The sequence below is a fragment of the Corvus kubaryi genome, unplaced genomic scaffold (assembly GCF_017639235.1).
Source record: "Corvus kubaryi isolate FWS band 111438036 unplaced genomic scaffold, C.kubaryi_AGA036_p1.0 134, whole genome shotgun sequence".
Lineage (NCBI taxonomy): Eukaryota > Metazoa > Chordata > Aves > Passeriformes > Corvidae > Corvus > Corvus kubaryi.
In genome coordinates, this window is record NW_024580668.1 from 8,702,578 (window position 1) to 8,718,391 (window position 15,814).

Sequence of the window (15,814 nt, forward strand, 5' to 3'; positions counted from 1 at the left end):
TTTGGGCCGTGGCTCCCCAGGAGGAGCAGGAGGGCAGTGCAGTCCTGTTAAGCAGCGGAGCAACGGGAAAACCCCTGGCCCAGCATCTCAAGGCTGCTCTGCTCAAGAGCCTTTGAGCATACCCCAAATCCCTGTTCTGCTTGGCTGTGCTGGGTTTGGGCGCTGTCGTTCTGCTCGGATGCTCCTCATCATGCTTTAGCAAAGATGGGCTGAATGGGGAGGGAAAGTTGCTTCCTGCAGTTTGCTTTTTCAGCCGGCTGTCCGTGAACAGCACGGGATTGCTGTCCCGGGCCAGGGAACAGGGAACAGGCTGTGCCCGCAGGCGCCGCAGGAAGGAGCCCCGCGGTCCCACTGCCCTGAGCCGCTGCTGCAGGGGATCCTCGTCAGCCACTGGGACAGAGCTGCCTCTGTCCCTGCAGCCTGGAGGACAGGCAGCAAGGGCTTTGGGATCATCCAGTTCCGAAGGGTAACATCCAGTCCAGCTCCAACACAGATGTTGGGGTCACAGGTTTGTTTATGGTCTCAGCTCTGACTTGGTGCATCCTCTGTGATCAAATCCAGAATGGTTTTCCTCGGGCTTGAAAGCAGAGCTGGAACCACAGAGTTTGTGTAGAAGCCTCCAAAAATCACTTCCAGGGTCCTGGCATGCCTTGGCACTGTCTATCGAGGGATCAGGAAGTGTTTCACGAACGCATCCAGGGCAGGTTTGTGATCTCTGGGCTAATGTGAGAAACTGAGGCAGACAGGGGACCAGTGACTTACCCAAGGTCCACAAGGAGGCCTTGGTACACCTGGGAAAGGTGTAAGAAGCACCTGGATCCTAAACCTCTTTAGTCCAAGACCTGTTTGCCAGCTCTGGCAGCAGCCCCTGTGTTTCCCAGGGCTCCTCAGAGGATCTGATTTAAGGCATGAGGACAGCAGCATTACCTAATTCTGTTCTTTATACCCAGGCATCTATGAGAGCATAGTCTGGCATACTTGAGTTTTAATTATTTTTTTTTAAACAGAGATTTTAAGATTTAGTATTTCTGGGGTTCAAAGGTAAACAGGCCTGTATGAATAATTTCTGATTGCATTTGCTGCTGCTAGTACTAAGATTTGCCAAAAGCAGCTTTTAATGGCAAGTCAACCCCATTAGTCTTGAAGGGTCTGTGATATATGTAGAGATATGAAAATTCCCAGGAAAGGGTATTTCAAGTTCTGTAGTGACCTTCTATAACTTTGACTGTGTTATTTTAAAGGAACTTTGCTTGCCTATGCACCATTTCTCTAGGAATGTAAAAATCCAACAACCATCACAAAAGCCATTCACATTAGCAGCCTCCTTGTGAATTTTAATTAACAGGAAATGCCACTCACGCATTGAAATTCAACATCCAGAATATCTCTGCTTTACTCCTTTGATGTTCCCCATCCACTCCTGGACCAACATCCATATGTTCTCCTGAGACACTCGGAGGAAAATAATTTTGGTTTATTTACAGTAGGAAAGCATTTTGTCCTTGTCTTTTATCCCAGAAGCATTCGAGTTGCTTTACAAACTGTTCACACGGAGGAGCTGCTCTGTGAGTCCTTACAGCAGAGAGTGATTCCAGAGCTGTGCTCGTCAGTTTGCACTCAGCAGCGATGCTGGAATTTCAGGAGAGACAGGGAAAGATTCCTGAAACAAATGAAAGTGCAGCATGATAGGGACTTCAGCTATTACAGGTTAGATAGCCTTGGTTCCCTTATCCCATTTATCCCTCATCAGTCGCTGAAAGGATATTGCTGGGATTTCCCTGTATTTCTATAGTAGTAACCTAAGAAGACATGATCTGGCTCTGTGTTACTGCAAGTTGTTCATTTGCATGTGATTTTAACAAGCAAACAGCCACCCCTAATTGGTTAATCTTTCCCATACCCTCAATTCCTCGAATGGGCAGAATAACATGATCCACAGGTGCTGATGATACTGCCATGGAGAATTATCTTCAGACTTACATCATTCTATTTTAGCCCTTCATTCATCTTCTTTCTCCAGTCATTTTCTTAAACTGTATAGTTAATTTACCCCACCCTCTACCTGGGGCACAGTGTCACCATGACAAGGTTGCGCTGTCAGCACAGGTTGAACTTGCAGGTGTCTTGGCGCAGGTGTCTTGGCACAGGCCCACCCCAAACACTGCAGTCTGCAATCAGAACTGAGTTTAAAACCTCTGTGCTGGTGGGTACAAGCTCAGTCCTCATCCCTAGTCCAGGTAAAGCCAGGCTCTGTTTCCTGGCAGTGATGCCAGTGGAATCCTCTGCTGCCTCATCGTTCCAGCAAGCTGCTCACAGGCACGTGGGGCTCAGTTTCCTCCTGTAGTGCTAAAAAGTCAAAATTGGTGATGTTAGAAAATTTTAGAGCTTGAGCTCTACAGAGACTGGAGCTTGTCAAGAAAGCAAATGCCCTTTATACCATCTGGAAATGAAACAGGGTGGGTAAAAGGCACCTTGGAGCATCCTGGGAGGACATAGTGTTCCTCCTTATGTTCATCAGTTTTTCTTAGGACTCTCCCAACCACAGAGTATTTCTTTTTCAGAACCAAGATGAGCCAGACCTCAGGGTCCTTGAGCAGAGTGTGACCACAAGATGTCACAGTTGCTTCGTTGCGATGCGTGGTCCTGCCTTTCCCGTGTCGCAATCCTGCCCCTTTCCCGCTCCCAGCCTTCACCTGCTGTTCTCCAGGTATCCCTAGGATACACTGGTATTGGAGTTTTTTGCTGCTGTGTTTTGTTTGTTGGGGGGTTTTTTTGGCAAAGAAAACTTGTTCATTTTGTTCTGGGGAAGGTTAGGCATTTATGTTTCTAGCTCATTTACAGGTAGTTCATGGTATAAAATCAAAGTGACCCCAGATTTATGCCCTTGCTCTAGGTCCAGCCAGCAGAGTTTTGAGTTGAGCCAGAAGAAAAAATCTGACTGCAAAGAAACACTTCTTGGTGCTGCCAGAGTTACTGCTCAGTGTCCCCACAGACCTCAGGTGCCTTTGCCAGATGATGTAGCAGACTCAGAAAACACCGCAATGTTGTGGACTTGAGAGGTTTTTATTCTTTATAGCCTATTGCTAATTTTTTTTTTTCTGCCCCAGAAAGCTTCCTGGGTAGCCTGGAAGGGGTCCCAGGGGCTGATGCTAAGATCAGTTCACTCTGAAGTAGAGCGAGAAAGGAGTTTAGTTGTAGAAGAAGCTGATGAGCCTTGCAGGATCCCGCTATGGGTCTTTTGGGTTAGTCCCTTATAGTGTGCACATTGAATTCAAGACCTAATTCATGGCCTGTGCAAGCAATTGCTATGGATGCTCCAAACAAACAGCACTTTCTTTCCCGCCCGCCTGGCTGGTGCCTCTTCCCGGCTGGAGCCAGTCAGAGTTTCTCATCCGGCCTCTGAGCTCCGGGACACCAGAAGGAAAGCTTTGCTCCACCAGCCACACAGGAAAAACAAAACCCCCAACTACAAAGCAGAGTTGTTGAGTGGAGCAGCAAGGGCACAAGGGACCTGGTGCCTGCAGGAAGGGCAGAGGAAGCGGCCGACATTTGCTCTGCTGTTGCGCTCGTCTTTCCTTGTCCTCCAATGCCTGCCACTGCCATGGGCTCCAGCCGTGTCCCCTGGGGAAGGTGCTGCTCTCCCACCTCTCTCTGGAGGGCAGAGCCCCACGTGCTTTGTCCCCAGGGGTGGCCGGGACAGGGCTGACCTCCAGCCCTTTGCCCTTTCCCACCCAGGGGAGCATGAGAACATCCCGGGGGCCCGGCGGTTCCCAGCTGGCGGGAAGGCTCGGCTTGGGACAGCCCATAAGGGATGGGCTCAGTGGCAGCTGGGTGAGTTGTGTCACCCTTGCCCACAAATGGTGGCTTAGCATGAGAGCATCTGGCCAAGGCACAGGTTTGGTGGGAGCCAGGGAAGGCTCCTGTAACCCCCGAGCTCATAACTGAGGAGCAAACATCGTGGTTGGTCCTCATCTCCTGGTGAGCAGGTTTGGTGGCTGGAGCTCTGTGCTGGGCACATCCTGGGGGCCAGGCAAGCTGATCCCTTTGGGGACTGCACATCCTGGCCTGTACATCTGGGAGCTTCTCAACAGTTTGGGAATCCTGACTGTGGCTGGGTTTTCTCTGCAGTGGATTTGCAGGGAATTCAGAAAGGTTCAAGTTTGAAACTTCCTCTTCCTCTGCTAGGACTGTGAGATGAGCCTTGAAGCTGTTTGTGAGCCCTGCACACAGTTTCAGCAGGGACCAGCAGCCTGCCAGAAGAGATGAGTAGTTACCAACAGGTTTGCTGGATCCTGCTGTGTCCTTTGTGCCATGACTGATGTTTGAAAGAGGAAAAGGTCCCTTTCGCTCTGAGAGAGATGCCAAGCCTGCCCGCTGCTTGCTGGTGGGCAGCGTGAGGAGTCATCTGATTTCCCCACAAGGAATGATGACACTGCAGTCTCTGTATGATCCTTGTTCCATCTTCATCAGCCCACATGTCATTGACTCATTTTTTTTTCAGCTATGTGTCATTAAATTAAGCCTTCTCTGCAATAACAGTAAGACCAGAAGAAGTGCAAAGCCTGAGCAGTGCTGTGCACCCTGGCACTGTTCTGTAGTGCTGTTATTCCCCGGGCTTCACTCATCAGGTTTTGCACACTTCAGGGATTGCCGGTGTTGCTGATCCGAATTGCCTTTAAACATCTTGGGTTTTGAGTCCTGGCTCTCTGGTGCTGCTTTGGATTCCTTGCCTGCCTCTCCTAACAGCCACATCCAGGATCCTCTCTCAGAGCAATAAGGCACTGGAACATGGAGAGTTTTTGGGCAAGTCTGGGGCGCCTCACTGCCACTGGGTACGTAGAGTTAGCTTTAATCCCTCTCTGTCTTGATAGCTGTTGTATGGCTTTTTCACAGAAAACCTCCTTTGCTAGTCAAAACTGTGCCAAAGGATAGCTGAGGCTGCTGTCAAGTGGGAGAAAGGGATTGCCTGGCTGAGTTTAATCCTGGGGACAGGCTCTTCTCCCCTCCAGGTTTTCTGGTTTCCGGAGAGTCGCTCCAGATGTGAGGCCTGAGAAATTATATTCTTTCCCAAATGTTTGTTTCCATTAGACATTTAAATAGATTTATGGGACATTCATCCTGTCTGTAGTGGCCAAATTCTTGTCCTTGGAGATTTCCTCTGGCACTGCAGCTTCAGTGTGAAACTGTGTTCTCTGTTTGTCACCCTTAAACATGTAGGTTTGTGTTTGGCCTCCTCTTAAGAGGCAGGGAGAGCACCACTCAACTGCCTCTTGTCCATGTAACACCTTTTAAATACAGAGCTGGTCTAACAATTTCCACAAAAGCCACCAGCCTCCTCTTTCTCCCTCCAACATCCTCTAAATAAGCACCAAAGCCTCAGCCACTGCCAATGAGCTGACCCCTCAGAATGACTCTGTTATGGTTTTTATAAAATAACACAATGCTTTCCTGTGCTTGCATTAATAGAGGAGCAGTTGCATCGTACTTGGTATTTATTTTTCAATAAATGCTTTGAACTTCCCTGTCCTGCTGCTTCCAGGGGAGATCTCAGCCCCAGCTACTCAGGGAAGTTAGCAGGGAAGTAGAGAAGGGTGAGACCAGAGGCACTCAGAGGAGGATATTGCAAAGCCCTGTAAGTGACCATCTCCAGAAAGCCCCCTAATTAGTCTTTATGACCTTCCTCTCCTAACACCCATGTACTTGTTCTTTTTCCAGGATGAGAGCCCGTGTCTACTGTGAAGACTTTCTGTTCCCAAAGGTGCACAGAACTGTGGCAGACCTATGGTGGATTTACTCCAAACCTGTCCCAGCAGATGGCAGAGAGCTGTGGACCTTGTTTCTGCAGTGCTCCTGCATTACAGCAGTGATAGGAGGCCTCTTTTACAACTGGATGTTTGCTTCCCTGGAGTACTCCTGGCACCTCTCCGTTGCCATGGCCATCTCCTTCAGTCTGCTCCTTCTCCTGACCCTCCTTTTGGTGCATCCTGCCCGTTGTGTCTTCAGCATGATCATGCCCATGTTAGGCACCAAACAGGGCCGGAAGCTTCTCTTCTCAACCTGCATCATGATCGCAGTGGTGAACATAACACCCAACATCATAAGCAACATTAAAACCATACTGCAGCTTATTAAGTGTACCTGCAAGAACTCCTCTGACAGTCTTCTGAACTCAACTGCCCTGCTAGAGAAAGTTTCCTGGGAGTTTGGGGATGCAGTCCAAGAAAGCGTTCCTTCCCTTTATAAGCCTATGAATGGACATTTTCGCTTTTCATTGCTTCAGAACAGCTCCTTGATTTATCAAAAAATGCACCTTGCCGGTGAGAAAATTAGCAGAGAGTTCTTGTCTGTTGAGGTACTGGTCAAAGACTCAATACGAGTAGCCAACAGACTGGCTGCTGGTTTCTCCATGCTCTATCTCTGTTTTGAGTCCACCTGGTATTTGAAAAATTATCTCACCAACCTCCGCTTCGACAATTTTTACATCACCAAGAAGCTGGAGCGTTTAGCTGTGGACAGAAAAGCAGCTCATCTGCTGGTGGGCTCATCCAAAAAACTCATCCGACCAACAGGCTTGAAGCTGTCCTGGGAAGAAGTGGTGCTGTGCCTCATGCAGGCCATGCTGGTCACCGTGGCCCTGATGCTGATGTTGGTGGTCGTGGCCATGGACCACTTTGCATTCAGCGTGGCAGACACGGCGGTGAGAAGGGCAGCTCAGTTCTCTGTGGTGCCCATCACTCTCAACATCAAATACAAGGTGAGTGCTGGGCTGTCCTGCCTTGCCATGTGTGGGGACCCCACTCTGTGTCACTTCAGGGAGCTGGTGGTGGGGATTGCAGTTTTTGTACCCTTATTTACACAATCCTGACTTCCCAGCAGCCAGCTGGAAGAGCAACAAGCTTTGGGGAAGGAGGCAGTGGCACAACCTCAGTTGCTCCTCCCAGTGCATCAAATAGCAGCAGACACACTCAAAATTACAGCTCCTTGGGAGCTTGGAGGGGAGCAAATAGTGCCTCATGCTGCAAAGAAGCTGCTAGCACCAGGCAGTCAGGTGCTCCCGTGTCTCCAGGTCCCTTCCCTAAGCAAGGTGGAGGATGGGAGTCCCTTGGACACTGTCCCCCCACTGCAGGGTGAAGGCAAGTCCAAAAGGAAGGGGGCAGCTGATGAACACCGAGGATGTCTCCTCATCTTGTTGCACGGGCTGTTTCTTCAGTAGAAATCCCTGCTTGCTGCCTTTGTTGTCACCCTCTGCAATCCTTTTCACAAACCTCCCCAGGTTCTGTTTCAGTATTCATAGGCTTGGTGTTTTAGCTTCCCTCTTCTGCCACACAGCCTGCGTCTCTCCCCAGCCCTAGGATCCTTAGTGCAGATACCTGCTTATGATGGATTTATAGGAAAATAATCAGGTCTTTAAAAAAGCCTCTAATATTCAGATATTCAGCCACTAGTACCATGGTCTGGATGATGTCTTTCACCATAAATCCCATACAGTGAATGCCTGTTACCATCTCTGTAACAGTGGATGAAGATATGAGATAGGACTGGGTCTCACCATGCCCAGTACTCAGTGCCTGCACATCACACTGTTACTCAGCCTGAAGTGTTCACACTCTTCAGTGTCCTTCTCTTAATGCTGTAACAGTGATTCCACACCCCCAGGCTAATGTTTCTGTAGTAAACAGCTGATTTTGGTTTCTTCATACCCCACTTACCTATTAACTCTCCTTATTACAGGTTGAAATACGCATCGTGCCCTTTATATTCCAACTTTTACCGGGTCCTTCTAAGGAATTACTACTCGGGGACTTCAACAGGACCTACCACCATCATCTGATCTTCAGCTCTGCCCACTGCAGGATCAGCCCCCCCACGCCTCCCAACCCCTCTGTGCTGCTGGTTATAGGGCTGCTCTTCTGCATCCTCTACACCACCGTGTTCCTGGAAACCTACGCTCGCCGCCTGTGCCGGAAAATCGCAGCCTCCTTCTTCCAGAGCTGGGAGGAGGAGCGAGTGCTTTACCTCTACAGGAAACTCTCCAGGAGGCACAGGAAGGAGCACAACTGTGTGAAGGGTGCTTTTGGAAATCAGGGGGATGTCTGACACCACAGCACAGGCTTCTGCCACAGGATCACACATTTAATTTTCCAGAGTTAGAGAAGTGTTCGGAGCCTGGGGGAAAAGTTGAAATGTCATATTTTTGCATTAATTTGAGAAAAATGGGCTACATTTCCTTTTTTTTTTTTTTTTTTTTTTTTAATATCTAGAAAGTCTGGAGTCAGCTGTTGCAGGAATGGTGGGAGATGGCTCATATGACTTGGGGCATATCTGCAGCATTAGGCAAGGTTAACTGGGAAATACATGGGAGTCAGGGTCAGGGAGGAGCTCATTTCCAGCTCGACACATCTGTTCTGGAAGAAGTATACACTTCCTTTCTTTCTTAAGTTATCCCTTCAGGCAACAAAAAAGGAAACTCATTTGACTTGATTAATTTAATTTTCAATTAGTTTTTCTTTCAGGCTTCATGCACAGAAACCTGGGTAGACCAGATAAATTTAGAGGATAGTTTATTCACCAAAGGAAGGGTCACTTCAACCTGCTGAAGTGAATTCAAGACCAATATGACCATGAGCGGCACATCCTGGGCATGGGTGGTGGTGGAAATCAGCACATGAGAACTTAACAAAATCTCGTCAAAAAGGCTGTTCAAAATAAAATATAAATAAAATAGCTGAAGGACCTCAGAAGAGAATGAGAACAGTCAATAAAGGTCAATTTGGGTGTCGATCTCTTTTCCCAAGTAAGAAGTGATAGGATGAGAGGAAACAGTCTCAAGTTGTGCCAGGAGAGGTTTAGATTGGATATCAGGAAAAATTCCTTCAAGGTCTATCAAGCACTGGCACAGGCTGCCCAGGGCAGTGGTAGGGTCGCCATCCCTGGAGGGATTTAAAAGACACATAGATGTGGCACCTGGGGACATGGTTCAAGGGTGCCTTGGCAGTGCTGGGTTAATGCCTGGACTTCATGGTTTTAAATGTTGGGTTGTTTCAAACTCAGAAACTGTGTTATTGTATCCGAATGAACAAATCCATCACTTGCGCAGCATCTGAAATGTGTTATTTTTGACAGAGGCAGATTGGGCACCTCTGCAAGGGCAGGAGCTGGAGGAGGGGGAGATAAATCCCTGCCAGGTTAAGAACTAAGCAACTTCACAGCTTCATTTCTTCGAAGCATCTCTATTATTTTCCTCCCTTCTTCCATTAAAGCCTTCACTAAGGTAATTATTTGACATAATGCACCTCAATGAGATTAAATGACAGAAATTAAGTGGTAGCTGCTGCCAGATGCACCGAATTTTCTCATCTTCTGAGGTACTTGAAACAAGTATGTTTGGATTATATTTTTTAAGCATCTATCTGACAAAACCCTGGTGAATTCATCTCCCCAGATTTCTTAATGCCCTGCTGTTCTGATGATTAATCCAAGCACCTTTATGCCTCTACAGCAACTGAGGGCTTTGTCATGGTGTTTCTGTAGAAAATGCCCTGTGCTCTACTGTTTGGGTGAAAGCAAAAAGATTTCCACTGAGTAGCCAAAATTATCTGGAACTGTGAGTTCAAATAGCTGGGAGGAGAAGAGAGAATCCCTTCAGACACAAACCATCTGAGGAGCATGTTGTCTTCCAACAAGAACTTGAAAAGGAGTTTTTCCTCAGGAAGACTTATCTTTTTGACATCAGCCATATTGTCCCTGGTGCCAAATTGGGCTGTCATCCTTTCCCCAGACTGCCAGGGGAACTGGCAGGAGGCAGAGCTGCTGGAAATTGCTCTGCTCTCCTGAGAGGCGTTGTTCTTCAGTCAGATAAAGGTGTGACAAAACAGAAAACATTACCATTATAGAGCTGTATTGCCCACTGGAGGGGTGAGCTGCCTTCCCAGGGATTGCTTGATGGTGCAAAAGAGAAATGCTGAACACATTAACCAGCAGGAAACGTTAATTTATTCACATATTTTTTATTAAGTAGGACCAATGTACAAGTCTCGTTATTTGCTGAGGGATTTTCATCCCTCAGAGTCCCTCCATACTCACACCCTCGCTCCTGCTCATTGGGGCTCTCGTTGCCTTTGTTTTCACTCAGCACATCCCTCCCATCCCATAGGCTGGAGGAAATGGGGGACAAGACTTTGTCCCGTCACTGTCACCCGGGTCCTGAGCATCCGCCTCCTCCACAGGGAAAATTCCTGCTGGTCAGTGCTGCTCCTGCTTATTCACTCATTTGCTGTCCCTGACTGCAGGGAAGTGTGTCACCACATCTGGCTTCTGGCTTTGGCTGTTCGTGAAATTGGAAGTTCAGGGTCAGAGGTTTGTGAGCAATGAGGCAGAGGCAGGGCCGAGGTGCCCCAAGGGGGCTGGGGAGCATTTGGTGATGGGCACCAAACTTCCTTGCTGTTGCTCATCGTGGCCAATGCCAGCCCCTGATGCCGTGACCCTGCTGCCAGGGGCCTGTCACTCGCTCAAATCTGCTTCAGCTGCCACCAGTGGAGATGTTGCCCTGGATCTGTATCCACAGCTGCCATTTTTCCCAGGAGTTGCCACCACGTGCAGAGCAAGACACACAGGGTGGGCCCGACAGGTCTGCTGGCCGGGTTTCTTGTTTGCACTTATTGAGGTTTGAAGCTTCTTATTTATCTAGAGAAAAAATTTAATCACAAGAGAGAAAGGCCCATGGGTTGCTTTTTCCTCCACCAGTGCAACAAACCCAGGGAACAGAAAGACATTCGCACACGGGACAAGTTCTGCCCTGAAGCCCCTGATTCCCTTGGAATTTTGTGTTGTATTTTAGTGAAGGGATGGAGGTGAACTGACTCCATTTCCTCAGCCTCAGGTATATTAGGTAAAATATATGCTAAGTTCCTGCTTATGGCTGGCTGACAGGCAAGAATGAATGGCCTTAATATTCTGAGGTGCAAGTGTAAATAATCCAGCTCAGACTGTCTCTGGGAAAGATCTCATTCATGGCCACAAATCTGCATCTACCAGAGCAGACAGGAAAGCAAACAAAAACCTCTCTGCAGAAGTATTTCCTGATTTTTAAGCAAACTCCATTTTTACTGCTTTTATCCTATCTATAGTATTTGCAAATTCCATTTTTAATTGCATTTATCCTATCTATAGTATTTGTGCTGTAATTGCAATGTGGAAGAGACACTTTCATGCACCAAATTTTAGAAAAGGAAATATTAATGGACATAAATAAAAGCAAAAAAGCTACTTCATAGCATTGTGCATATAATTCATAGTGAGATTTTCCCAAGTCCTGGCTCTTTCAAATGTAGATTGTGTCAGGGTTTCACTCTGAACTCAATGCCTCACATTTTGCTGTAGAAAATTTCCAGATTAGTTGTAACAGGCCTTCAGCCTGCAACACAAACGGTGGAAATGAGGTAGAAGTAACACTGGTTATCCCAAAAGGCTGCTAAAAGCTGAAATGTGGGTACAGAAGCCAATCCTCCTGGCACATTTCTTGGTCCCCTGATTTCCTGAACTCTGAGCACATCACTGATTCTCACTCTTCAGGTACTCAGAGAAGCCCTGAGATGTGTGACTTCAGCAAGCAACTCCAGGGGTTCCCAGGATAACATTGGTACGCTGAGGAGATGCTGAGGAAATGGAGTCTGTTCATCTCCATCCCTTCAGAGCCCTTCCCAAGGACTGAGGCAGAAGCAGTTCTGTATTTCTTTGCTGATGAGAAAAATATTAAATTGCCAGAAGAGATGTTTTCAACACACAAACTTAACACGAAAAAGTACCAGGATTTCACATATATCTTACCTAGATGCTATTCCAGTAGAACATTCTGTAATTCCTCATCCTACCTGGAAGCAGCTGGAGAGATGCTTTCATATCTGAGAAGGGAGAGAGTTCAGTTCTGGGGATTTATTTCCCAAGACATTTAAAATAGAAAGGCCAGCAGTCTGACTAATCAGGGGTGATCCAGAGCTTGGATGGGAGGTTTTCCCTTTAAATAGGTAGAGAAACTGAAACAGCCAAGTTGAAAGGCTGAAAACTTCCTCTCTTGCATTAGGAATTGTGCTGTTCAGACAATAAAGTGGGAACTCTCTGAATTATAGGAAGCAGCAAGTCAAGCCGAGGCTGTGGCTGGGATGGGATGAATCACCTTTTACCAGGAGAGGCAAGAAATTGTTCCATGTGCCCAATGCTTCCTGCTCTGCACTGCCAGGCATCAACAATGCCAGGTTCACGACCACAGTGAGGGAGGGAGGGAGGGAGGGACGAACTTTGGTCCCATCTAGACCTTTCCTAAAAATAGATGCCTAAAACCATGTGAGTTTTGTTCTCTCAGGAGCAGCTGGTAATGCATGTGTGGTCCTGGACTCTGTGAGAGGTATGGTGCTCTTGACAGGGCTGATGGGAGGAAGGAGCTTTTTCTGACACTAGAACAAATTCCTCTAAGAGCAGGGAAAGATTTGCCCTCTGTCTGGACACTGCAATGAGCAGTGCACACAGGAAAGACTGAAGAAATATTTAAAACCACAAATTGGGTGGAGGCTCCTGAGCAGCAAGAGCTGCTGCCATTTCGCCATCTGTTCTTTCGGACTAACCAGAGCAGCTCTGAGAAATGAAGGCAGAGGGATCAGAGACATATATTTGGGGGGAAGATCTGTGGCAGCAGGACCAGAGAGGTCAGCTTTAGTCAGGCATTTTTCTGTCCTTTTATGCCCTAGACAGCTGTGTAGGGTGCAGTGATGGAGTTCAGTGACAAAGAACTTTACAGACACCATTTCCAGTGTTTCCTGGGTGTTTGCATCAGTGCTGACTAAGGACTTGGAGCATTTTGTCACCCCATTTTGTCACACCTGCTTGGTGTGACATCCAGTCATGGTATGAGCCCCAGACCTGGATAGCAAGTGAGGGTGGGCTCATGTTTCCTCCCTGATGCATGTCATGGCTCTTCCTTCATGGAAGGGGAGCAGGAGCAGAGCTGGAGGCTGCTGTGCTCTCCCAGGGCTGTGCTCATCAGGTGTGCAGTGTGTGTTGTACCAAGTGCTTGTTGTTACAGAGTTATGCTGTTGACGTTTAGATGTCACAGAATATGAAATAACCTGTAATTACAGTCTAATTGTTCTGCCAGAGTTTTATTCTTTCATAATATTGCATGAAGAGCTTTTATTTCCCCTTAGCATTACCATGGCTGTTATCCCCCCGGGATGCCCCTCCAGCACTGCACCCACCCTGATTACTGTTCTGGGAACTGCCTATCTCTGTCCCGCCTCCAGGGCACATCCTACCCTTCATGCTGTCCTCGAGATGAGCACTGGGATGGGTGATTTAGGTAGGATGTGTCACAGATGGTGCCCAAAAGGCACATCAGAAGATGTGTCATTTTTCACAGCACAGCTCCAAGCCTTGCTGGTTCTGGCAAAGGCTCAGCTTTGGTTGCCCAAACCACAGCTTCCTCTTACAGACTACAAGAGTCAGAAAAGACTGACACCCCCAGTGCTTCCATTTTTTTGTGCTGCCCTGAAAGCCAATGCTTCCACCTGCTTCTCTGTCCTTTTACTCATCCAGGCAGAATTCCTGGAGGATTTGGCACACTGGAGCAGGTGGCAGTGTTTATTAGTTCACAGCAAGAGCTGTGAACCCTGACCCGATGCTGTGGCCAATGCCCAAGCCCTGCAGGGGCCATGGGGTGCACAGGTGATGCCATCCATGGATGTTGGGTTCAGTGGGAGGGGAAGGGACTTTGGGAAGGAACACTTTGGGCCCATTCTCCCATGGCACTTCCAGGCTGCCACAGCCAGCCCAGAGCAGCACTGCTGGGTGGGGGAATCCGCTGGCACTCAGGATGACAATGTTTTCACAGACTCTGTAAAATACACTGCGTCTCATGCACACCTGGCCTCACTCAAACCAAATGCCTGCAGCTAAGAGTGAGAGCAGCCCAAGACCTGCACAGAGCATCCTTTCCCCTGCTGGTATTCTCTGCAGAGCTGGATAGATCCCCAGTGGTTTGGTTCATTCACTTTTCAAATCAGCCCAATGCACGTTGCTGCAGATTATTATGATTTTTTTTTTTACTGTTCAGGCTGCTTAACCCTTCCAGGAGCTACCTGGAGCAGAGTCTGAAGGATGTACCCATTAAAATGTTAGTAGGAACAGTTCACAAATAAACTATACTGAGAAATGAGAGGCTCGTGAATGGTTGGCCCTGGCCAAGCAGCTCATTTGCAATATCTGTTTTCACCTGTTTGATAATTTTGGGGCGGTGAGAGGCTTTTTCCTTGAGGTCTCAGGTTGTGAACACAGCAAGGAAGCTGAGGAAGGGAGAAGGAATAATTTTCCTGTTTATGAAAGTGGCCTCACTTCACTTTCTTTAAAAGCTCAAATTACAGTTATTAGCTGAAGAAAAATCACCAGGTCCTTTGTGTCCTGAAGGCATTTTTCAAGACACTGTGCATCAGAGATTTAATAGCAACAGATCTTTAAAAGAAATAATACAAACCAGAATGGAAGGTACCCAAAAACCAGGAGGAAACCCTGCCAGCGAGACAAGGAAGAGAGGATCCTGAGAGGAACCACACAGCTGCCTGTGCTCCTGAACCTGGAATTAACAAACCATTCTTGTCCTCATATGAGCATGGGGAAGCACCATTTCCCTGTGACAGCGTTGCCCCAGGCTCGATGTTACAATAAGAGGTTGGAGCTCCTTAAGCCTGGCACCACCAGATCCCTCAGACACCCCAGTACTGCCCCATGGGAAATGCTGCCTGTCCTGTTCCCCGAGGGGAGAGCCTGGAGATATTCTTGTCTTCAACCCTGAAACGGTTTCACCCACAGAAATCTACATCACTGCCTTCCTCTTAATTGTTTTCCATTCCTTCAGTCTTCAAGGTTTTCCTTAATGCTGCTCCTTTCCACATCTTTGGCACAGATGTGATGCAACCCAGGTCCATGAGCTGGTCCCTCTGGGGCTGTTCACAGAAATCAGTAGAAAACCACCAGGGTTTTTTTTACATTTTTGTGTTCATGAAGCACAAACCCAGGTCGATTTTGCATCTGTTTAATTAGTTGATAGCTGCATTTTTTGCTTGATCTCTGAGGGCATTAACCCAGAAAGCCCCAAAGCAATTTACTTCTTGGCTGTGACTCTAAAACACGTGAAGGTGATTTTGACAGAACTTCTCTCTGTCTTTCTGATTGAGCAGTAACTGCTGCTTCTGTCAGACTCACTCATACCTTGTGTCTACTGGCACTTGTCAGCCCTCAGACTGCTTAGCAGAGCCACGAGCACCTTCCTGCCTGGTCCCTGCTGAGCTGCAGGAGTGCAGAAGTGGGAATCACTTCCCCACCATCACTTGCAATTCATAATTGGGCCATTGCCTAGGGCCCTAAACCCTGTAACCAGTCTCTCAGAACCACTTGTGGTTTCTGTAATTTCACTTCTCCACATTCACTGGCAGACTCTGTGCCCCAGCTCTAACAGCAGAAGTTTTATGGGTTTAATATATGTAGGCTATGAAGCCCCAGGGAATGGAAAGGAGTTTTTCACAGTTTTAGGTAAGAGGATCACTTTCTTTTAGCATTGTTTATTAAATATGAGAAGCTTCAGAGTTCTTCTCTGCTCATAGGACTAAGGGAGGTGCCCAGTGGGGCTGAGAGGGATGAGCTGCAAGAAGGACATCTGAAGGCAGTGTTGAACAGCCTGGGCACCCAGCCCAGGCACAGTGCTGCTCACCTGGCCACGGGGCTGCACAGACACCCCTTTCCAAAAACAGCCCTGCCAGCACCCAGGGACATG

General features: G+C 47.8%; 1 protein-coding gene across 2 annotated transcripts; it reads left to right on the forward strand.

Moving 5' to 3' along the window:
• The first annotated feature begins 21 nt into the window (after positions 1–21).
• On the forward strand, positions 22–8,781 carry LOC121674812 (osteoclast stimulatory transmembrane protein). 2 transcript variants are annotated; one of them, XM_042049491.1, is made up of 3 exons: positions 22–5,632; positions 5,716–6,754; positions 7,732–8,781. In XM_042049491.1, exons 2-3 carry the CDS (start codon positions 5,717–5,719, stop codon positions 8,095–8,097), a joined length of 1,404 nt encoding a protein of 467 aa, XP_041905425.1. In that variant the 5' UTR covers positions 22–5,632; position 5,716; the 3' UTR covers positions 8,098–8,781. The 2 variants fall into 2 exon arrangements, with proteins under 2 accessions (XP_041905425.1, XP_041905419.1); XM_042049485.1 differs by having other exon boundaries at positions 22–6,754.
• The last annotated feature ends 7,033 nt before the right edge of the window (positions 8,782–15,814 follow it).